At 38.4% G+C, this 24,681-nt stretch overlaps 1 protein-coding gene across 1 annotated transcript; it reads left to right on the top strand.

The window, feature by feature from the left end:
* Positions 1-317: 317 nt before the first annotated feature.
* On the top strand, positions 318-22,211 carry LOC141575649 (uncharacterized). The gene is made up of 4 exons (XM_074355358.1): positions 318-935; positions 15,990-16,821; positions 17,790-17,941; positions 18,629-22,211. Exons 1-2 carry the CDS (start codon positions 318-320, stop codon positions 16,773-16,775), a joined length of 1,404 nt encoding a protein of 467 aa, XP_074211459.1. The 3' UTR covers positions 16,776-16,821; positions 17,790-17,941; positions 18,629-22,211.
* Positions 22,212-24,681: the final 2,470 nt, after the last annotated feature.

Here is a 24,681-nt window from a genome sequence, read left to right as displayed (position 1 = left end):
AATTTTTTAACAGTATTGTTTCCTTAAGTGAAATAAAATTAATCTAACTAATTACATGTACCATCAAATAATATTGTCACATAGAATTTTCATACTTTTGGTTTTAGTTTTCTTTTGTTGTTGTTCTCAAAGTTTATTGTTGCAGGGATTAAAAAGAAATTGAAACTAATGCTGTTATTCACTCGTGCAGTTAAATACCTTCAGGCACATATGAGACACGGAGTGAAAATTTGAAGCTTATCTTTCTGCAGTCAGGGGTTGGGGACGAGGGAGGGAAGCACGCTCCAGCTCCGGGGGAGGGGGCTGTTTGCGAGTGTATGCGGTGCGCGGTCCAGATCCGGGGATGCCCGCGGGCAGCGGGGTTCCCGAGGGGCGATCACGTCTCCCAGGTGCCCCCCTGGGGCTCTAGATCCCGCACGCTTGGCACGACCAGCAGCGCGCCAGCCCCTCCCGCTCCAATTCGGACTCGCGGGTGGGCGGCAGAGGACGCACATCTGTCCCGCTGGAGACCTTTTCTCTCTCTGACTTGGACACCAAGCTGGGCCCAGTCAGCCCAAAGCCCCAGCTCCGGGAGCCCGGCTTGGACACCGGATACTCGCCAGCCCTGCACTGAGGCCAGCGTGCCAGGACCTGAGCCCCCAACCTGCCTGGAGAGGTTCTACCGGGGCCAGGGCCGGCCACGTGGGCAGTCCCCTCTTCCACACCAGGCCTTGACGCTGGATGTCCCCGCTCCGCGTGTCCCGCCGCCCCTGCCCAGGTACGAATCACGGCTGGGCGACTTTCTGGGCGTCGCAGCCACGTTAAGGACAGGGGTGCGCATCGATGAACGGTGGCGCCCGCGCCGGGCTTACGTTGGATCGGGAGCTGCGGCACAGGCTCGGGCGCAGCCACGCCGCCTGTGCCCGCGGCGCGAGACGCTCCGGTCTCGTCCTGGAGTTACTTTCTCTCTCGGTCCCAACCCTCCCCGCACCCCTCCCGGCCTGGCCCCAGCTTCGCGCGGCCCCTCCCCTCCCCTTACCGCCTCCTCGCCCTGCTCTCCGGCTGCCCTCCCGCCGCTCCCACCCCCTGTCCTCCCTCCCCTCTCTCCAGCGGCCTTCCCCGATGGAAAGAAAACCAGCCCCCACCCCAGCCGGTAGCTGGCGCCCCACGGCAGCCAGCCCAGGCGCAAAGGGCAGCGGTCCCGCTCCCAGTCACCCAGCGTGGCGCTCGCGAGGCGAAGCGCGCCGCCAATCCTGGCTGGGGGCTCAGCTGCGCCGCCTGGTGGTAGCTTTTCTACCTGATAACGCAGTTGCTTCACTTTTTGTTTGCTACCAATTTGAAATAAGAATTTTAATTCCTGTACATTTCGTTTTCTGCTGTGTTTCTTTGAATTGATACATGAAATTTTTTACTTTAGGAAAGAAAGGTGTTAAGAGTAATGTATCTATCAAATTCAATTTATATATTTAATTTATATTTCACTGTGCTATTTATTGATGAAAGATTAAATATCTAAGTAAATAGGCCAGTAAGAAATTGCCATAATTTTTAGAAAATCACATAAATTTTTAGATAATAGTATTTCTGTGACCTTCAATAATTAGAAGCTTGCCTAAATTACTTTTATTGCTATTTTATAAACATATATTGTGTGCACATTAAAAGCTAGGAAAATTGTTTTCACAATATTACAAAGTAAAAAGCATACTGAAATAATGAAACTTAGAAAGGAAACGACTTTAATGACACTGTATATGAAAGCAATGCATGTTACATAGAAAACTGCATTTAAAGTGTACTAATATGTGGAGACCATGTAATTTAGAACCGTGAGTACAAACCTAATATGAAATGGGAAAATAAACTTAAATTTACAATTGACCACATTGTAACAGACAGAATTTATCTTTTACATAGTAACAAACGCCTATGGTTAAATACAGGTCTGAAATTCAGCTGCTGGAGTCCGGTGTAATCACACCTGATGTTCACTGCCTTGTACATTCTGACTGAAAAGTGCTCATCACCTACAGGTTGTCAAACCTTGTGATTATAATTCTCACACAATATATTACAGTCAATTAGCACTAGCCATACAATTTTCAAAATTTTAGAAATGTACTACAAATTTTCTTCCCCCCCACCAGTTCCCTTCTGTGCTGTCTTGAAAATAAAATTAGCAATCAACTCAGTATAATACATTATTTTAGGTATTTCCTATTGACTTTCCAGATATTAGCACCCTGAGGCAACTGTTTAATAGTGTTGAGGCCTATAAAGTTTTAATCACTGAGAAAATATTTATGGAGTGTCTATTAGCAGCAAGACTATAGAGACGTAATAAGGGTTCTGAATAAGTCAAGATTTTGTCCCTGAATATAAGAAGTGTCGATTCTAAGGCTGTAGCTCTTCCAGGTGACTAAACATCACAATCACACATTTGACTTCATCTGTTTAAGATTGGGAGAATGCTAAGAAAATCAAAGAGTAAAAGATCAGAAATGCTGAATCAAGATGGATGTAAAGAGTAGAACTGATGTATCTGTGTTAAAGAAAAACTCAACAGATGATTTTGATGTTTCGCTAAAGTAGTGGAGAATTGGGAAAGAGGAAGATGGGTTAGTAATTGTAATATCACAAGACCAGGTCAGTTCTAGAGTCTGACTGGTTGGATGCCAATCTTAGACCATTGCTTTGACGTATGTCTTATTCTGCTGGGCTGCTGTGACAAAATCCTACCACATTAGTGACATAAACAACAAAAATGTCTTTCTCACACATCTGAGGCTAAATCCAAGATCAAGGTATGAGCACGTTAATGTCCTGGGTGAGGGCCTCACCTTATGGCTCATAGCCAGTCTTCTCCTGTGTTCTCAAATGATGGAATGGTTAAGAGATCTCTGTGGGGTCTCTTTTCTAAGGGCACTGACCCATTCCTGGGGGCTTCACCCTCACAACCTAATCACCTCCCACAGGCATCAGGATTTCAACGGATGAACTGTGGGGTGGGGCACACATTTAGCCCATAGCGGTCGATGACCCCCAAACTTAATTTAACATCAGTATATTTCAGTTTTCTTGTATATAACATGGGGCTAATAGTAGTGCATTTTAAAAAGATAGTTTAAAGGATGAAGTTTATTTATTTAAATTCTTAATCACAGTGCCTGACATTTAAGTGATCAATAAATATTTATCGAGTTTTACTTTAAGTGTAGTGGAAAGATCCATGCTTTATTCAAAGTGGGGAGGCAATATTAAAATATGACTTATTCAGAAATGCTGTCTGGAATGGTGATTGTAAAGTTGAGTCTGGAAGATTCTGCTTCCACTTAGAAGAAAGAGGAAAAAACATGGAAAGATATATAAGTTAGAAGTGATCATACAATATTCTGATTGAGACAATATCTAAATTAAAGGGAATTCCTGTTGCAGAATGACACAGATAGCAAATTAAGATACTTTAATAAACATTCTCAAGGTTATATTCTTGGATAATTTTCACTTCACTGGGTGAAGGGATCTTGATTATAGCAGATAGCGAAGGGCTGTGTTTTCTAGATAGCCATATAGGAAAACGGTGGAAAACTTGTTTATTTCAGGTTTTAAGGGTTATTTTTAAAAGATTATTTGAAAATAGACTTTAAAAACATGTATGCAGTTTGAGATAAAAGAATATATAAATGTAATTACAAATATCAGATATACTTTGTGTTTGGATGATCGTTTCCAGTTATTTCCATCCAGCAAAGGGGCTCATCTTTGTTCTGATGTGGTCCCCTGAGCTGTTCTGTTTTTGAAAAAGCTTTCTCATACTTGCATCCCTGTGTGCTTGTCTATCTTACACACACTGGTTATCTTACTGTTACACTTCAGGTCATCGAGAATTCTTTTTGGCTTGTGAGATTTTTCAAAATATTTTTAACTTGAATCATCCTGAGTTGGTATCTGCAGAAGTTTGACCTCTTCCTTATGATACCCAGCCATGTGTGCACTAGCTGCCTTGGTGTTAACTGGAGGGATGGCTCTGGCCTTTCTGTTTGGAATCTCTGTTCTACTGCCTAAGTGCTTGCCCAGGAACCCTGTTTTTCATGATAGCCTACGGTGGTGTTGGGGGTGTTATCACACAGTAGTGTTACACGGCGATGTCTTTGTTAGGGTCTAAGCCCCAGATCTTCTCCCATTGTCCAGGTCATGAGGCTTTTCCTGTAAGTCCACAAAAGCTCCCCCTGGGAGCTGCAGAAACATGATATGCATAATCATCTATAATATGACATTGAGAAATTTTATTTTGTTTGATATTTATTAAGAATGTATTCTTCTTGAGCTAAATACGGAAGCCAGAACACACAGGATGTTTCCCTTTCTCTTCAGCCCCTCCTCCTCTTCACCCTCTCTTTGACTTTCTTGATGGAGAGAATATTTTCATCATTCGAGACCTAGATTCAACAGCCCCATAATAATTTTTTTCCTTGATTGCCATCAATCTGTGTCTATCAGTTGGAGGGAAGCCATTTTTAACAGAAATGCACATGTTGTGAATACAGGTAAATTCAGAAACACAATAGAGAAGATTTTTGGAGCCATGCTTTGTGGATATTGCTAAGTCCCTGAATACTACAATATTTTAAAGATACAGGGATAAAAAATAACAGATGAGGGAAAGTTTTCTTAAACAAATGATGCAGACACAATTAGTTACAGTTTAGAAAAAGAAGTAAAGATGGATACTTACTTCCTTAAAAAAAATTTGAAAGGAAATGTTAAAGGGTTTGATGGAATTGTTACAACAATAAGGGAATGAGTGAAATGTATTGGGAAATGTATTAAATTAGAATGAAAAAGGGTTTTCTAATCATAAAGTTGACATAAAGAATGAAAAAAATCCCAATCAAAAATGTTCTACACAAAAATTAAAAGATGAGTAATACATTAAAAGTAAAATTGAAGAACAAACATGAAAAATAGTAAACTCAATACTTAAAAACTGGAAAAGATAATAAAGAATTCTTAGAGGGTACATCCTAATCATTAACAAATATATGAACAAAACCCTTTAAATAACACCTATAGTAAGAGATTCTGAAAATGTGCAAATCACAGCTTAAGAAGACAGGTGCATCATCCCCTCCTGGTCATCCTCATTCTCTGCTGCTGAGACAGTGAAGACACCACTTTTGACTCTAGTTTACAGGTTGTTGTTTCCTGACCTCAGGAGATCTGTCAACTTTTCTTCCCTTTACCCATGCATTTCCACTGTATTTCTAGCCTCTCGTCTTCAGCCCTATCAGGATATTTGACCTCCTTTGATTTGGGCATTTTTCTCTCTGCTTGCTTCTTTGTTCTCCTTTCCTGTCTTTATTCCTATTTCAGTTCATGATTGACAAGGTCAGCAGTGTGTGTAGGGGCTTAAAAGCCCGGCCTCTGGAGGAAACTTACTGGTGTCTGAGCCTAGCTCTGCTAACTAGGGGCCAAGTGAAACTAAGATGACTTGACTTCTCAGTATCCCCCGCTCTAAAATGGGAGGATTGTAGTAGTCTCTTGTCATTGGTTTGTTATAAGATCAAATATGTCAATATGTATGGATTACTTAGATTATCTGGCATATAATAGCTGCTATGTAAGTAGGATTCAAATGCACTGATGATCTGTTTTTTCATTTTGCATACATAGTTTGGGTTATTATATTTCAAGCTTACAGTGTTTTGTAATTCAGTGTTTCTTCTTTAGAGAAACATATTGATCATTCTTTCTAGATTTCTAATTTTTTAAAATTCATAAAGATTCCATTAGCCAAAGTGATATATGGCTTTATTTTAATAAACTTAATTTTTCATTTTTATGTACTCCATACATAACTTATTTTTAATAACAACTTTATTGAAATATAATTCTCATATGATAAAATTAACCCCCATAAATGTCCAATTTAGTGATTCCTCGTATATTCCCAACATTATTCAGTCATGAAAGCTATTAAACTTTAGAATAATAGGATTCCATAGCTATTAGTTGTTATTTCTAGCACCCCACCCCCTCAGCTCCTGGTAAGACTAACATATTTTCTGTCTCAATAGATTTGGCCATTCTGGACGTTTTCATATAAACTGACCCCTACAATTGGAGGCTGTTTTCATTATAATGTTTTCAAGATTCATTTATATTGTATTATATATCAGTACTCTATTCCTTTTAATTGGTAAAAAAAAATTCTCTTGTATATATGTATTCAATTTTGCTTTTGCCCATTCATCAACTGATAGCTTTTTGAGTTGTTTTCACTTTTGGTTACTATAAACATTCGTGTATAGTGTGTGTGTAGACATGTTTTTATTCTTTTGGATATATGCCTAGGAATGCAATTGTTACACACAGAATAACACTTTGTTTAAATTTTGAGGAAGTGTCAAACTGTTATTTAGAGTGGGTACACAATTTAATATTCACATTAGCAAAGCTGAAGGTTCCAACTTTTCCACATCCTTCCAAAAGTTGTTATTGTCCTTTTTTTTTCATTTTAGCCATCCTAGCAGGTGTGAAGTTGTATCTTATAGTGATTTTTATTTTCATTTCCCTAATGACTAATGAGGCTGGACATTTTTTACTGTACTTATTTTTTATGTGCTCTCTGTAAATTTTTTTTGAACAATATCTATTAAAATCATCCAAGATGTACTGCAGATAATGGTTATCGTGTCTCTTTTCATGCCAATACTTTTTTTTTTTTTTTTTTGCCTGGCGGCACATGCTAGAACTTGGGAGTAGCAGGCCCTTTTGTATTTCTGACTTAAAAAATAACGATTTTAGTGTTTCACTGGTGATTACTATAGGTTTTTGTAGAAATGCTTTTTCAGGTTAATACAGTGCCTTTGCATTCCTAGTTTACCAAGAGGTTTTTTTAAAAAAAAATTTATTATGAATAGATGTTGACATTTAAGGCTTTTTGTATATCTGCAAAGATGATTATATAGCTTTTATAATTAAGCTCCTAACATGGTGAATTACATTGATACATTTTCAAATATTGAACAGTCTTTTATTTCATTCTTGAGGTAAACCCTAATTGGTTATGAAATATCAAGTACATGCTAAATTGTATTTGCATATATTTGGCATTTTTGTATCAATATTCAAAAGTGAGATAATTTTCCTTTCTTGTACTAGTTTAATCCAGTTTGTATATCAGAATTTTACTGGCTTTGTAAAATTAATTTTTTAGCTTTCTTTTTCTATTCTTTGAAACTGTTTATATAAGATAGGAATTATTTATTCTGTAAAGGTTTAGTAAAATATATGACATTTTTTGGGAAACATATTGGATATTTTTATTTTAAAAATTACTATTGTCAACTGCTGTAGCAGGTGTTCTTAAGATCCAGAATTTATATCTAAATCTTTAGATGAAATCTTCCTTAGATATATGGTCCCTAATAATCTTCTTTAGATTGCCTTCAGATGACTTTTTAGCACTTGGAGAATAGCATGTCTTTTCTGGTTACACACATTCTATTTTTTTAAAAAAAATCTTCAAAATGTTTACATTGTTCTTTATTGAGTTTAATCTCATTAGTTTTGATTCATCATTACAGCTAACTGAGGTGTTTTAATTTTTAATTTGTTTAAATCATTTAAAACTATTTTTTGTCTTTAAAATATTTTATTTTGAAACAATTTTAGAGCCACAGGGAGTTGTAAAGAGAGTTTAGAAAGTTGTATTTACTCTTCTTTCTGTTTCCTCCAAAGGTTACATCTTACACAACTATAGTACAACATCATAACCAGAGGTTTGACATTGGTACAATGTAAGTGCAGTTCTCCGTTATTTCATCCCGTGTGTGGATTTCTGTAATCACCACTACAGTCAAGATACAGAACTGTCTCATAATCGCAAAGATCTTTCCTACGCTATTTCTTTATAATTACACACTCCCCCTCCCCTCCACCATTCCTGACCTCTGACAACCACTCATCTGTTTCCATCTCTCTAATTTTGTTATTTTGAGGATTCTTGGTATATACTAGATATGAGTCCTTTGTCAGATGTGTGTATTTTCTCCTATCACATAGCTTGCCTTTTCACCTTCTTCCCAGGGTCATTTGCTGAGCAAATGTTTTAACTTTTGATGAATTGTCTTCTTGATTCATTGATTTTTCTCTATTTTTTGTTTTGCATTTCATTAATTTCCTCTTTTTATTTCCTTTCATTTGCTTGCTTTGGGTTTACTTTTATCTTCTTCTAGGTTATTAAGGTGAGAACATAGATTATTGATTTGAGACTTTTTCTCTTTTCTAAAATTTTTCCTTTCGGCACTGCTTTAGTTATGTTCCACGCATTTTAATATTTTGTATTTTCTATTTTCATCCTGTTCATATAGTTTTTAGTTTCCCTGAGCCTTCCTCTTTGATCCATAGATTATTTAGAACCATGTTGTTTAGTTTCCAAGTGTTTGGGGGTATTTTCTCGTTACCCATCTCTTGCTGATTTCTGGGTTAATTCCATTGTAGTCAGAAAGCATTGTCTGTATGGTTTCAGTTCTTTTAAAGTTTTGAGGTTTGTATTATGATCAGTATTAAGTTTACTTTGGTCCCCTGTGCACTTGAAAACAATGTGCGTTCTGCTCCTGCTGGGCGAAGTACTCTCTTCGTGTTGGTTAGACCCTGCATGTTGATAGTATTGCTGAGTCCTGTATCCTTGCTGAGTTCCCCTCTACTTGTGCCATCAGTTGCTGAGAGAAGGGATTGAAGTCTGCAGCTGTAACTGTGCACTCTTCTAGTTCTCCTTTCGGTTTTTGCTTCATGTATCGTGCAGCACTCTTCTTTGGTACATGCACATTTAGAATTGCTATGTCTTCTTGATGGATTGACCTTTGATCATTATTTAGTATCCCTCTCTGTTAGTGGTAATTTTCTTTGCTATAAATTTTACTTTTTCTGATAGCAATGTGTCCACTCATACTTTCTTTGATTAATGTTTATGTGGAATATCTTTTTTCATCTGTCTAGTTTTAACCAACATATAGGCATACCTTGGAGATGTGGTGGTTTTGGTTCCAGACCACAGTAATAAAGCAAATATCACAAGAAAGCCAGTCATATGAAATTTTGGTTTCCCAGTCCATTTAAAAGTTATGTGTATACTGTGCTGTAGTCTGTTAAGTGTGCAATAGCATTATGTCTAAAACAACAATGTATGTACCTTAGTTTAAAAATATTGCTAAAAAATGCTAACCATCACCTGAGCCTTCAGTGAGTCGTGGTTGTTACATCAAAGATCTCTGATCACAGATCTCCATAAACAAATTAATAATAATAAAGCAGTTTGAAGTGGTCTGAGAATTACCAAATGGTGACCCAGAGACACAAAGTGAGCAAATGCTGTTGGAAAAGTGATGCTGATAGACTTGCTTGATTCTGTATTGCCACAAACCTTCAATTTGTAAAACTCAATAAACTGAAGTGTAGTAAAACAAGTATGTTTCTATACTGTTAAATTGAAGTGTTTCTTATAGACAACATAGAGCTCAGTCATTGTTTTTAAATTGACTGTTATTTAACTGGTGTGTTTAGACCACTTAGATTTATTGTGGTTATTGATTGGTCCTTTTTCTGTTTGTTCTGCTTTTCACTTCTCTGTTTTGCTTTACGTGACTTCTTGTGGATTACCTGAAAATGTTTTAGAACTTAATTTTGACTTATCTGTGGTGTTTTTGAGTGCTTCTCTTTGTGTATCATTTTTTTTTTTAATTGAAGTTGAGTCAGTTTACAATGTTGTGTCAGTTTCTGGTGAACAGCATAGTAGTTCAGTCATACAGATTTATTCATTTTCATACTCTTTTTCATTATAGGCTACTAGAAGATATTGAATATAGTTCCCTGTGCTACAGCTCTTTGTGTATCTTTTTAAGTGGTTACTGTAACCATTACATCATATACACATAACTTTTCTTAGTCTGCTGGTGTCAACACTTACCAGTTTGTTATGATAGTCTTGTATGTTTCCTCTTCACACACTGAGAAGTGCATCAGCATTATAATTTTTGCTTCAACTACCAAACAAAATTTAGCAAACAGAAAGGAGTAAGAAAGTGTAATTGTCTATATTTTTACTATTTTTATTGTTCTTCCTTCCTTCCTGATGTTCCAGGATTCCTTCTTTTTTCATTTTCTCTTTGTTTTGTTCATTCTTTTAGAGTAGATATGTTGGTTGACAAATTCTGTTAGTTTTGTTCATCTGAGAATGCCTTATTTTGCTATTTAAAAAGTTTTTTTTTATTGACACAACATTGTAAGCTGACTATACTTCAGTTAAAAATACATACTTAAAGTAAAAACATTTTCTTTTGTTGAAGTACAGTCCATCTACAATGTTGTTACTTTCTGGTGTACCACAGAGTGATTCAACTTTATATATATAGGCCATTATGAGGTACTGAATTCCCATGCTGGACAGGAGGACCTTGTTGTTTATCTATTTTATAGATAATAGTTGATTTGCTCTTCATTTTTGAAGGTTATTTTTGCAGAATACAGAATTCTGAGTGGGCAGTTCTCTCAACACTTGAAAAATATGTAACTTCCTTTTGGGCTCCCTGATTTCTGATGAGAAATTTGCTGGAGGCATTCAGAATTTTTTCTTTGGTCTTTAGTTTTTAGGTGTTTAACTATAATATGTCAGAGTGGATTTATTTGGGTTAAGATCCTGTTTGGAATTTGTTCAGTCTTAAATATTTAGTTTTGTTTATTTATTTATATTTATTTATTTATTCATTCATTCATTCATTCATGACAAATTTGGCAAAATTTTAGCCATTATTTCTTTGAATACTTTTCCAGCCCTACAGCTTTATCCTCTCTGGGACTCACAATGCATAAATGTCATATTCATTGATATTGCGCCCATCTGTCCCTGAGGCCCTGTTCATTTTTCAGTCTATTTTCTCTTTGTTTTTCAGTTTGGGTAATTTCTATTGTCGTGTCTTCAAGTTCAGTGATTCATCTGTTCTTTTCTGCTGTTGAGTCCATGTATTGAGATTTTTATTTCAGGTATTAGGTTATTTGGTTCTAAATTTCCATGTGGCCTTTTACCTTTGCTGTGATTTTGTGTTTCTTTGCTGACTTTTTTGTTTGTTTGTTTGTCTTTCATTTGTTTCAGGTGTGTTTGTAGTTGCTCACTGAAGCATTCTGTGATGGCTTTTAAAGTCTTGTTTGGTAACTGTTACCTGTGTCATGCCAGTGTTCTTATCTATTGATTATCTTTTCTCCTTTCACTTGAGATGTTCCTGGTTCTTGCTATGTTGAGAGAATTTTTGTTATTCAGTGCTGGACATTTTGGGTATTATATTATGAGGTTCCAGATCTTATTTAAATATTATGTTTTAGTAAGTCATTTCTGTTAATGCTCCAGCAGGGAGAAGGGGATAATGCCAGTTAGGATTTGAAGCTCAGATTTTAATCTTGGCCTTTGCTGACACTCATCTGGGGAGGGGCTCCATGTTACTGCTGATTGTGGACCAGAGTTCGGGCTTCCCCCCAAGGCCTCTGCAGGTACCTTCTTTCTGGGATGGCAAGGGGTGCCCTACTGTCATTGGTGGAATTCCTGATGTTCCACTGGGCCTCCTGTCATAACCCAAACATGGAGGCAGTGAGGGGGATGGAGGTCCTCGTTCCGCATGTGGTGTCTACATTGCAGGTGGGGGCTTGTCTTCCTGTAATATTTGGCTGGAGTCAGGCAGTAACTGTGTAAGTTTTCTGTGTTTCCACTGTCCCTTCATCTCCTTTGGCTGGAGAGAGCAGGTTTTCTGGGGACACTTTTTATTTGCTCCCATTGGCGTTTCTGGGTTGTTGGCTTCCCTGGCACCTAGTGTGGGATGCATGAGACAAAAAGAAAACTCAGGAAGTCACCACTGTGTAGTTCCTCAGGTCCTGATCCCTGGCCAGTCTGCCACATTCTCTTCAACTCTCAGCATGTTTTTGTTTCTTTCAAATATAAAGCCTAGGGAGTCTAGCCATGCTTAGTGGGAAGAGCAGGGAAAAGTATGTTTATCCATCTTTCCAGAAGCAGAAGTCCAAATTTAATTAACTTTGAATGGGTAATACATTCATGTGACATACAAGTTGAGTGATATAAAAAGAAGTTACAGTGAAATTAACTTTCTCCCACCCACTTCCCCTCTTAGATGGCAACAGTGCTTCTGGTTACTGTGTTTCCTTCTGAGGTAACTTTACAGATACCAGCAGACATACACAGATGCGTTGTTACCCAGGTGGTGGCATACTGCATACACTGTATCCTGTTTTTTTTCTCATAACACTGCAATTTAGTGAACCTTCTGGATTCATACAAGAAGAACTTCTTTATCATTTTTCATGGCCTCATGCTGTTCCAGTGCATGGAGATGCCATGTGTATGTAACCACTTGCACTGTTTAGGTGTTGGTCCTGTTACCTGATATATTTATTTTCCCTTCCATCTTAGTGTCTTCTGCACATTTCTTGTGTTTTCTGTGTACACCTGAGTCAGGGTCCTGTGTAAGCTGAAGTGTGTTGGAGACAGGTGCTGGTGACTGAAGTCTTCATTTTATGATAAGTAATATGTATACTCCATAAGTATTTGGAGATACTCATTACAGCTGCTGTCCTAGACTTGGTTCTCCATCATGTTCACAAGGGCTCTTTGGTCCACAGCTTGCTTTTCATAGGTGTCAACAAAAGATTTTGGGTATAAGCTCTATATACCCTTATTCACTTTCATGGGTTTAGGTGCTTCCACATAACAGTTAACAGAATGTATGCACTTTGTTGTTGTTATTTCTAAGGGGCATGAAAACACAGGTCTACTATGATTTGGGGTCAGAGTACTTGTATCTACCTTTTGGGAAAGATGAGATTGATTTTGTTATCATTTAAATTTTTGAGCATGGTAGTTTCATTCTCACTAAATTAGCACTTTTTCTTTAGGGTGGTGATTTTTTTCTTTTGAGTAGAAATATTGCCCTCAAATTCTTGGTGAACTTGAGTAAAGTCATGAATTGAAGAACCTTTTTGCCTTTGTCTCTTGATAGTCTTTCATGTTCTCTTGGCAGTTTAATGCTAAATCCATGCATAATTAAGTTTGATCTTGCACAGAGGATGGAGTCTGGAACTTGCACTGATAGACTGGAACTTGCACTGACAGACTGTGTGAGGATTTTTTTTTAATTTCAATTTTTTAATTTGATATTTCCAAATATATAAAACATCAAGATTCTTACACCAGTTATCTCAAATGAGACCATACAAAGCAATTTTAAAGTGTATACAACAATCATTCCCCCCTTCAGTTTTGCTACTTTATACAACTATGGGATAGACAGAAAATTGAATGGCATGTGCCTAGTTGGAAAATTTCACCCGTTTACAAAAAAAAAAAAAAAGAAATTAAGAAAACTCAAAATCAAACATGTAGGATACTTGCTACTTTGTGTCTGCAAGTCAATTTACAACCTCTTTTTATTTAATTTAGTAGGCACTTGGGACTGAAAATTTTAGCTGTCTAGTTTTATCCAACTACCCAACAGAAAGCAGCACAAATGAAAGTCCCAACACTCTGTAAACTTTGAGGGACTGAGAGAGTAGACACTATTTTTTATCTGTAGTAGATTCAATTGTTGAGCCTGCAAATGTAGGCTTTTTTCTCTTAACAGAAATAAATATTCTCAGGGCCTTTCCTCTAGCTTCAGTGGGCTGAGTTCAAGAATAGTGAAGAACCCCTCATGTGAAATTTAAAGTGTGACAACTCTGAAGTATTCTGATGCATTATACAAAATTTTGCTAGTTGCATAGACCAAAGACAGATGTTTTGCTAAATGGCACTGAAGAAAATCCTGACCCAAGTGGCACTACTTGGTCCAAATGTTACTGACCAAAGAAAATGATACAAAAATATTTATAGGCTCACCTTTAAGAAATGGTTGACATTAATACTGTACATATTTTACACATCAAATACATAGTCCAAGAGTTTATAAAAGAAATTCATGCATTATTACCTGTAAGAATATCAATGTACAACATACCCAGGCCCCCCAGTAATTGTGACATTTCAGGTGGACACAGTGTTATGTACAAATACAATCAATTTATCTTCTGTGTTAAGTATATAATTTAAAGAAACTTCAGAGATTACTGAGGAAAAACTTAGTTCACTGAAGATTGATAACAAGTGTCAATCTGTGGGATTTTTAAGTATTTCCTTAAAAAAAAAAAAAACACCCAGAAAACATAACCTCTGTACAAAGAAAAATATAAAAATTCTGGAAGATCATGTCTGATCACACTACATAATTTAGAATGAAATGTCAGTGGTTTAAAGTTTTTCTGTCTTATTCCTTTGGCAGCCTTAATTTGTGAACTAATACTCGTATTTAGCTCAGCTGCTTTTATGGCACAAGAGCCCAGTTTCAAAATGGTGGCACTGATTTTCCTTATAACAGCACTATTTTCAGCAGCAATTATATTTTTAAAGGTTAACAATTTGTACAACAAATATCTAACGATGCTTCTTCCTACTTTATACTCAACAGTTATGATCTTTACAAAAAGCTAATATCTACATAGAGAACCACCTTTTACTTGCCCCATCTCATCTCTGACTTGGTTGAGGAAGTACAGGCATTTCAGATTAGGTATTTATGTGTTTTAGATAGGATTCTTGGATTTATGTGAATATAAAAATAAGACAAAATAATTCTTAGGTACATTCCAGTGTCCCAGTAATTAGTTACATGATAAATAGTACCTACCTGCTGACCACCTATAAAAGATGAGACATTCCGAGGCACCCTAAAAACCTAGGTCTGTAACAGGTGAACAAGAAGGCCATTTTACTCAATTCTGATGCAGTCACCACTGACTGCTATTTAAGGTGTTTACTGGTAACCAGCAAGTTTAACTGAAGAGATGTCACTAAATTCAAACTGAAAATATATATTTAAAAGCAGCAATTTACATTGAGGGAAATATGGTTCTTGTGTGTTCTGTGTAAAGAGAGATTATGAATAAAGGGAATTGGCAACTGAGCACCCTAATTCAATTCCATGAATACAGGTTCCATGATAAGATATCTACTACATGCATTTTGCTTACAGTAACTGCCTAAAACTCACCAGCTCTATAGAGTTAAACTCTGTATTAAAGGACTATTGAGTTACAGGGGAATTGGCCATATCAAGTAGCTAGTGACATAGTACCAGTTGTGAAAATTGAGATAAATGAGTTGACAAATGGATTCATTGAATATGTTAATATTGTGAATGAGAAGACAATTCACCAGGATAATATACCCACAAGTATGTTGATCTGACAAAAACCACAGACTGACATCAAATGGATAAAAAAATACTGGGGAAAAAGTGAAAATGCCAACCAAAATAACAAGGTGGGTGGGCTGGGTGGGAGAGCACATTTAAGGCATCTAAAAAAAAAAAAATTCCACATGGCTTTGGCTTATTAAAATATTTTACACTATCTTTTTTCTTTTTAAAGAAGATTTGAAAGCACCTAAAAATCAAGCAGATTGTTAAAAAAATCCCGCATGGCAAATTCAGTTTGTAAGCGTCATTCAGATATTTGTCAAGGAAAATAAAGAAGCCTCTGCCCATGAGATTGCACATGGTGGAAGAGGTCCTTCCAACCCTGTCTATCTTATGCTGGATGGCAGCCCAGAGGTTCTCTGTGCAGCAGCTACAAACAAGGTGTTACTTTCTGGAAGGGAAGGGACTGTGGAATTTCCACTGGTTGGCGAGCAACCCAGCTTTAATTTTTCCAGATACTCTGCATGTACAGGCTTATGACACTGGAGAAATTGATGGCATCCTTTACTTTTAACCACTCTGTCTTCCTTCCTGTATTAACAGGATCTTCCCAGTCTTCTAATATTTCAGTGACAGTAAGGACATAGACATATGTCCTGTGCTTTCTGTCTTGGTTCTCATATATGCCCAGGAGTCTGCCTGACTTTCCTTTGACTCCAGCCTCTTGGTAAGCCTCCCTCACGGCAGCACTGGCAGGCTCCTCCTGGGGCTCCAGTCCTCCTCCTGGGCCAGTCCACTGGTCAGGGACCGAAGCCTGCCCACCTGCAGCACCTCGTCCTCCTGCTCACTCCGGAAGGACAGGGACGCCGCCCGCTTCTTGAAGCCCTCGCTGTCCTAGGTCCGCGGCCTAGGGGGGCTTGGACCTCATCGCAGAGGTGGGCTCTCGCTGCCGCGGCCCCTGCGGAGGCCGCCACCCCGCCGGGGCGCGGGGGCGAGGGCGAGTCGTGGCGCAGGGCGGCGCGAACGGTCAGTCCCGGAGCCCGCCGCCCGCTCTCTCCGGTTCCCGCAGCTGCTGCCGCCGCCCAGGGCGGAGCGGGGCTCGAGGTGAGGGGAGACGGCTGCAGGGGCTCCCGCCGGCCCTGCAGCAGCGCCTCGGCTGCGCGAGGCGTTTGGGGTCGGCTGCGGGCCGTCCCGCCAGGGCCCTCTGACGTGCTGCGTATGCACAGGTGGCTGCGCGGTGCCCGTCAGTGCGCCGCCCGTCAGTGCGCCGCCGGTGGCGGGGTCTGTGTTCGGGGACGGGTGTGTTTGTGGCTGCAGTTGCCGCAGTTCGTCCCGGCCCTCCAGACTTCCCCAGCCCCACTCTCGGCCTCGTGGTCCTGGCACGCCCGCTGCTTCTGCCCAGGATGCTTCCTCTGGGCTCAGCCCCCAGCACGTCCACGTCACGCCTGCTGCCTTAGTCCTGCAGAAATCCTGCGCTTTGGATTTGTGCCACCTTCTGTAAGTTGAAAGCTTCTGGACCAAGTGCGGCAGTGAGATGGAGTCAGAAGAGGAGGTGAGCAAAGTGATTTCTGTCCTGTACCTCTTTTTTTTTCCTACCTTTTCAAGCTATTATTTCAAGTTGCCTTTCTGAGGGCAAGGGTTAAAATTCACTCCCTTAGCTTTGCTGTTATTCTTCATTTCTAATAAATTGGGAACTACAAATACTCTACTTTTAAAAATTGTTGTATATGTTTACTCATTTGTTTTGGAATAAATTTGATGAAGATGAGTTTATGGGAAAGCAAAGTGTGACCAGGGGTTAGGAATTTAAGTGGAAAATTGAATTTTCATGAAGCTTTCCACATTTCATTAGATGTTAAATTCTACAGTGAAGTTTCATATGATTATTAACTATAAGAATATTCCTAAATATCGTGGTTAAACTGTTATTAAAATAATATATCATAAAGCCATTAATATTTTTACATAATACAGTTGTTTGATTATTGAATTTTTCTCGTCAGATATTAGTCAGCAACCTCAGTTTTTTCTTTTAGTGATTTTGTAACAAGAATAAAAATATATTTTAAATCTGTGTGACACAGTTTTATTAAAATGACTTGAGAGTGTATGAGCATTTATCAGTTTATTTTCTTCTTTCACATTATATTTTTAATTTTGTGTCCTTCTACATTGTATTCTAAAATTTGGAACCGATTGATATGTGCTTTTCACTTCACTATCATGAGGGATGTTTTTTCAGATGAAACTGAAAAATTTAGTAATTCATCTTTTGTCAGTATTAAAAGCAGACCAGCTAGGCTCCTTTGTGCCACACTAAAAATAATACCAGAACATAAGAAAGGTTTCTGTATTACTTTATGTGCTCTGTGATAGCATCTTTTCTGTGAACACTCTCAACTCCAATGAGACCCTGACATTGAAAATTTACTTGTACATACACAGGGGTTATATTATGCTTCCTTGACCCTTGAAATGAGTATGGATGCTGACAGAAATCTTTGCGTTGTTCTCCCTAAGGTATTGCCATCAGAGAGTCAGCAAAAGTGGTTGACCAAGCCCAAAGTTGGGTGCTGAGGGGAGTTGATGACCTGGACTTTTTCATAAGGGATGAAGCCATAGATAAACCCACGTATGCCACAAAGTTAAACTCCCCAACGGGATTTGCTTCTGTAAGTGTATCATCAAGAACAGAGAGTAGGATGAATCATGCAAAATGGTAGATTTCATAGCAATTGTACTTGTGAGCTGTGTATTTTATTCTTGTGTTGGAAAAGAGGTTTTGTTGTTGTTGGTTTTGAATGGGGTATTTTTCAATATTGAAGTATAGTTGATTTACAGTGTTGTGTTAGTTGAACAAGGTATTTTTCATGTGGGGAATCAAGTGAATTTAAGAAACCCCAGAATGCAGGATTGACTCTGGGAATGCTGGGCTTCATGTGAGAGCAAGATCTGCTTCTGTGGAAAATTGCAGGTTGACTCACTGACCTGTCCGATGTAGAAGAGCTGTAGACTGATTAATTAAAAAGAAGCACTAAAATTGTTTAACTAGGTATTTGTTCTAAAAACCTCCAAACTCCAAATGGAATGGTATGGCGGATTAGCTGTACTTTTGCATCTATTACTTCACTGTTAAGATGATACTTTGTACTTAGAGATGTGAAGTAGAATATAAATGATAATATAACTTAATATTTCTGGTAAAGTGCCTGTTATTTCTTTACATAAATTAACATTCACCCAGTGCAAAGGACCTGTTTTCTCTAATAACTCAGTCTCTTCTGGGCCAGTGTTTTTAAAACTGTTGCTCTTACTGACATGGACTGAAGCTTGACATAGTTTGATTTCTCTTGCTTTAGTGGCCAATAAGACATGGAATAATTGAAGACTGGGATCTAATGGAGAGGTTCATGGAACAAGTTATTTTTAATTTTCCCTGAGCTGAACCTGAGGGCCATCACTTTTTAATGGTGAGTAACTGGGACTGAGAGAAGAGCCCTGTGGATTCTGGGTTGCTTAGATTTTAAACCCAGAATATTCTTCCCTGGGGAGTTTTTAATTCCCACTAAAGCTCTTTGTAAGAGTTGGAGTGCTTTTTGGGCAAATAACAGAAGGCTCAACCAAAATGTCCAAAACCAAAGAGGGCTTATTATCCCACAAAACAGGATGCCAGTGTCAGGCCACTCAGGACTGGTTACTTGAGCAGCTCAGAGATGGAGGTGAGAACCCAGCCTAATTCACCTGTTTGGCCTCTTGTGCTGCTTCCCCTCAGGCCCCAGGGTGGCTGCCCAAGTTCCTGTGCTGACTCTTGGTCTATTTACTTTCAGAGTTTTAGAATTAAGACTCTCTTCCTCAGAAACCTTCCTAGCAGATTTGCCCTGTCTGTCCATGCCCAGTGTGGGCCCTAGAGGGGAACAAAATTACTTTGTTACATTTTGATGAGTCAAGATTCTCTCCTGTTGCTGGTGAGGGGACCACATCTTATCACCTGGCCCCAAGAGGTAAGTACCTAAACCGGCCTCCAGCAGCAAGGAATGAGGAGGGAGGAATGGGTTTTGGTAGGAAACCACCTGTGTAGTTAGGTGTCCTCCTGAAATAACTGGATGGCTCTGACCTTTGCTTCTTACAGCAGAGGGAGCTGAGTCAAGGTGCTGTTTTGCCAAGGTTAAATCTCACTCTAACACTGAGCTGAGTTATGGGCCCTGATATTGTGGATGTAATTGATCATGTTCAGATGAAATAAAACAATACAGAGAAATGAAGAGAAGTGTCTCTTGGTTGTGGAGCCTGTTTTCATTGTTTTATGTTCTTTTTAAGTTAAAATTAATTACATGTATAAAACACTTACTTTAAGGAGAGCAATTGCATGTAACATAAGCTGCACATTAAAACCTACATAATTTAGCTTTGCATTTTTTCCATGCTAGTGCATTGTCAAATGGCCCCTGATCCAATTATATAACTCTTTCTAATGTTAAATATGGAATATTCTTTAGAATTATCTGGCTTAAAATATGTTAAGTACAAGGCTGTTATGGTAGTTAGTGGAATCTATATAATTTGTGTCTATTAAATCAAGTCCTTGAAAGTGCTCTAAGCTTTTTCCTGGCTGTATCTTCACAACTAGGAATTGTCACCTCCAAGTACTGTGTTTTACAGGCCACTGTGTATTTTCTCTCCTGTGTATCTATGATGGTTTATGTAAAATACATGGAGCCAGGAAACTGACAGTATGTCTGAATGGCTTTGTCTTTACAGCCAAAACAAATTACAGACTCCCACCTGCAATGCTTGGCATGTTCCCTTCTCTCGTACGTCACATAACTACCTGTTGATAGGACTCCAGGCATGGGCCTGGGGCCCAGCTTCCTCTCCCTGCCTGCCCCATCCCGCTCTGCTCAGAGGGAGTCTGAGTCTTAGGCCCGTGGAGCAAATGCAATCACCAGGACACAGCCCACAGGAAATTTTTCCTACCAGGAATTTTTCTGCTCTAGCTGGCATATACACCGCAGTACAATAAAAACAATTGCTGGGAACGAACTGGAGGTGTTTGGTATGAATATGGAAAAGCTTAAGTCCTTTGCCAAAAATGAGTATCTGAAGTGAATGTTCAAAAATAATTGTTTATTACATTAAACATAAGAAAATATTGTGTTACATTTATTGTACTTTGAAGTTAGCAGGTGTGTTTGCTGCATGATGTGACAGAGGAAGTTATGAGAAGGGTGGTTTTATCTCAGGCTTATGTCCTTCCTCATCAGTTAATGGGATAATTGAAGGGGAGTGAAGCAGGTACAGGGATTTGTGGCCATGTCCAGAAATTCATTGAAGACATTTACTGAACCACTACATCAGCTAATGGCTTCTTGGTGTAAAAGAGTCTAAAAGTTTTAAATTAAAGTTCCCTCAGTAGCCTATGAAATTGTCCCTTCTGACTGCCATGACAGACATCTGCACATCCATGGTGGGAATGAGCTCAGTAGGGCTCATGTTTTTCAAGGAGTTTCAGAGACTCAACTCATGTTGGTCACGTGGACTAAACAGATAGCAAATGGGAACCACACTCTTTTCTCTAATACTGAATTGCCCAGAGTTCAAGACAGAATCATATATTCTAAAGAACTGCAGTGCTCTTGAAGGGAAATTGAATTGTAACTGTAGAGGAGATTTGCAAACCTTTTTGAATATGAATCAGGGGAGAAAAAGCAAGCAGCAGTGCTGCCCAAGGATGCTGGGAACCAGGAGCTCTGCCATCCACCTGAGAGCAGGAAAGATGTGTGTCCCAGCTCAGGGATGGAGGATCATCCTTCCTTCATCCTTTTGTTCCAATCAAGTCCTCAGTAGCCTGTGTGCTGCCCACCCACATTGGCAAGGGCAGGTCTCCTTACTCAGTCTGCTGCATGCTAAGCTCTTCCAGAGACACCCTCTCAGACACACCCCAGAAAGAATGGTTTACCAGCTCTCGGGGTACCCCTTAGCCCAGTCAAGCTGACACATAATAATCACCATGACATGTGGCTTGTCCTGGCTTACCGCAGTAACTCCCTTCCTGGTTCATGAGGGTGGCTCAGACCTGCTCTGTCCTGTACACTAGCACTGGCCGGTGTGGAGCTGGACATCCTTGGCGCTGCTGAGTCTGTTACTGCTGGCCCGTGTTCTTCCCATTTTCAGTATATTGTCATCTCCACTCCTACTTGCCCTTCCTTGAGGATTTATGTTTTTAAAAATGTTTCTTTACTGCAGTTATGGAGAGGTTTGGGACTGGAGCAATATTAGTTGCATGTGTTCAGCTTGCTTTCTTTATCCAGAAATATGGATTGATTTTTATAGTACTGACTAATTATTCATTTTTGAATTAATACTTGATGATATTTTACCATTATTATGAATAAAATGCTTATGTAACTTGCATTCATGTGAAGTTTTAATCATATACTTCAGTATTTAAAAAATAAGAAAAACTTGATATCTCCAATTTAGATCTCGTTATATATAAATAATGGTTTTGAAAGGTTTTATTTAAATTAGTCCTCTAAAGGAACAATTACTGGTGGTAAACATAGGAGAAAAGGAGGATTGAGGAAAACATAGATTTATGATTATGGTTCTGAGAACCCAGAAGAATGTGTCTTTAATAATGCTGAATTTGATTCAGGAGCCAGGAGAACCTAATTTTATTGTAAACATTCTCTTAATGGAAGTGTATAGATTTTAATGTTAGTTCTTCACAGATGGTGAATTGTTTGGCAGCAAGTACTAAAGTGTAAAAATCAGTGATTTAAGCAAGTTAAAGGTTTTATTTTTCTTAAACTCATTTGTAGCAGGGAGGGCAGTGCTGGTATGTCAGGTTTCTGGTGTCATTAGGGATCTGTGTTCTCTAGTATATTTAGCATATGGCTTCCATTCTAAGATTGCCTTAGATCACAAGTTAGCTGCTGCAGCTCCAGTCATCACCTCCATATTCCAGGAAAGAAGAAGTTAAGAGCAGAAGTGGGTCTACTACATGAGTCTACCTTCAACCTTGTAAGGAGCTTTCCCAGAAGACACATCCAACAACTTTTGCTTCTTATTGGCCAGAACTTACTTAGCCATCCCTGTACACCAGGAAGTCTGGGAAATGCTGTTTTCTGGGCCTGTGATTGATCAGTGGTCTGTCATTAAGGCAGAAGGCAGAATAGATACTGGGTAGGGAAATTGCAGTGCCTGCCACAATGATGTGACTACAGGTATGAAGACAGTGGCAGATCAAGAATTCAGCTGTCTTCACAACTGTGGTTGGATATGGAAAGTGTTTTCCACGTTACAGAGCCAACAGGCTAGGGAAAAGCCACACCAGGATGTGCTGTGGCTTCTGCCCTGGGGTGAAGCCTTTCTTCTGTTAGCTTCTCTGCCTGTGGACTAATAAACCAGGAAATTGTATTGGGAGTTTCTGTGGCCTTCGCACACGGGCTGTAACTCAGGGTTTCACAACTCTTGTAATGAATTTTTTTTTTCTTATTATAGAACTATAAGTGCGATTTAGAAAATTTGGAAGATTCTTGTGGGGCTTTTCACACTCCTATCCCATTATCATAAATATTAACATTCAGTATAGCTATACTTAATCTTTTCACTCATGTTTTTATATGATTTTGCATTCAATATTGTGTCCTCCATCCCTCTCCCCCATTTTCTTGCACGGTTTTCATAATCCTCGCTTTAATGGTCATGCAACCATGTATCCAGTGGTTGTTTCCTGTCTGTTTAGCAGCCCCACTATTTTTAGATGTTTACTTTTGTTTCCAGTTTCTTGGTTTTGTAAGACATAACATAAATTAATATTTGCACATTTTTTTCTATATTTAGAGCATTTTTATATTAAGAATATAAAAATTATATATATATATAATTTGGAGGTCCAGATGTGTTAATAATTTTGAATCTCTGGTATACCATTTCACACTGAAATCTTCAATGTACAAGAAGCCACATTATTTGAACTCTTAGGATTGATTAATATCATTTTTGATTATTTGACTTTTTAATTTGCAGTTTGAATACCTTTGATCTTAAACAGTTTTTCATGTACTTATTAGTTGTATTTTCTTCTTTGTGAATTGCCTATTCATGTCCTGGGTTTTGTACATATCAGTGTTTTATTGCTTTTATTGTTGCTATGATTTCTTTGAACTTTATTCTACTTAAATTTTTCTTTTGTGATAAAATGCATATACCATAAAAATTATCATTTTAACCATTTCTGAATGTACAGTTTGGTGAGTTGCGTACATTGACATTGTTGTGCAACCATCACCACCATCCATCTCAGGAACTTCTTCATCTTCCAAACTGAAACTCTGTCCACATTAAAGAATAACTCTCTTTCCCCCACTCCCAGCCCTAGCCCCCACCATCCCCCCTCTGTCTCTATGACTGTAACTATTCTGGGTCCTCATATAAGTGGAATCATCCAGTATTAGTCCTTTCATGACTGGCTTATTTCACTTGGTATAAGGTCTTCAGGGTTCAGCCACATTGTAGCATGTGTCAGAATTTCCTTCCTTTTTTAGGGCTGAATAATATTCTGTTGTATGTATGGCCACAATCTGTTTATGGTGTGAACTCTTTCATATAACAGATACGAATTTTTTGTCATAAGCAGATACTTTTTCTCACTTGATTTTTTGTAGGTTATGTTTTTGAACATCTATAATTGTAAATTTTTATGTAAGTAAACCTACTTTCCTTTGATGTTTATATATATTTTTCATTCATCTGGGATTTATTTGGAACATCACTTGACACTGAAATTAAACCCAGGAAGAATCCAGAGCCAGGGTTAATCTACTTCTTGTTGGAATGCCTTCTATAGGCTCACATTTTTTTTTTTTAAACCAGGCAGGAAGGAAACATTGCATGACTATGCTCTCACTTTGCATACCTTTCTAGCCTTCCTCTCTTCATCCTATTCCCCCCTCTAATCAGTTTAAATGTTATGTTTATAAAATTAACTTATTAAGGTGCTTGGATTCCTCTTCAAGGTAAGAGAAGACTCTAGGTCTCTGGAGTTAATACATTCAATTTCTTCTGGCCTGAGATATATTCTTGATATTACAGTTGATTGTTGATATATTCAGCACTTGCTAAAGGCCCAGCCCTCTCCCCACCAAGCATTTGCATGAATTAACTCACTTATTTAATCCCACAGACAATTGTGGGGTAGGTAGTTATTAGGCCTGTTTTTCAGGTTGATAGGAGGTGCCATAAGGAGATATATTGTAACCTAAATATTGGAATCCACAGCTATTCTTCGTGTGCTTTAAATGAAAGAAAACTAAAAAAAAAAAATCTGATATAGTAATCACTAACACAGTGATAAATGTGTACTGGGAACATTAAGGTATTAACTAATTTGATCTCAGCCCCTTGAGGT

Source organism: Camelus bactrianus, chromosome 3 (assembly GCF_048773025.1).
Source record: "Camelus bactrianus isolate YW-2024 breed Bactrian camel chromosome 3, ASM4877302v1, whole genome shotgun sequence".
Classification (NCBI taxonomy): domain Eukaryota; kingdom Metazoa; phylum Chordata; class Mammalia; order Artiodactyla; family Camelidae; genus Camelus; species Camelus bactrianus.
Note: the sequence above shows the minus strand (reverse complement) of the source record. Positions and strands in the feature narration are given on the sequence as shown.

What these genes read in the sequence shown, in the direction of transcription:
- LOC141575649 (XM_074355358.1), top strand. Translation starts at nt 318, where the DNA reads ATGCGGTGCGCGGTCCAGATCCGGGGATGCCCGCGGGCAGCGGGGTTC. An exon ending in CGCTCCGGTCTCGTCCTGGA is followed by an intron (nt 936 to 15,989) that starts GTTACTTTCTCT and finishes CTTTGACTCCAG; the next exon opens with CCTCTTGGTAAGCCTCCCTC.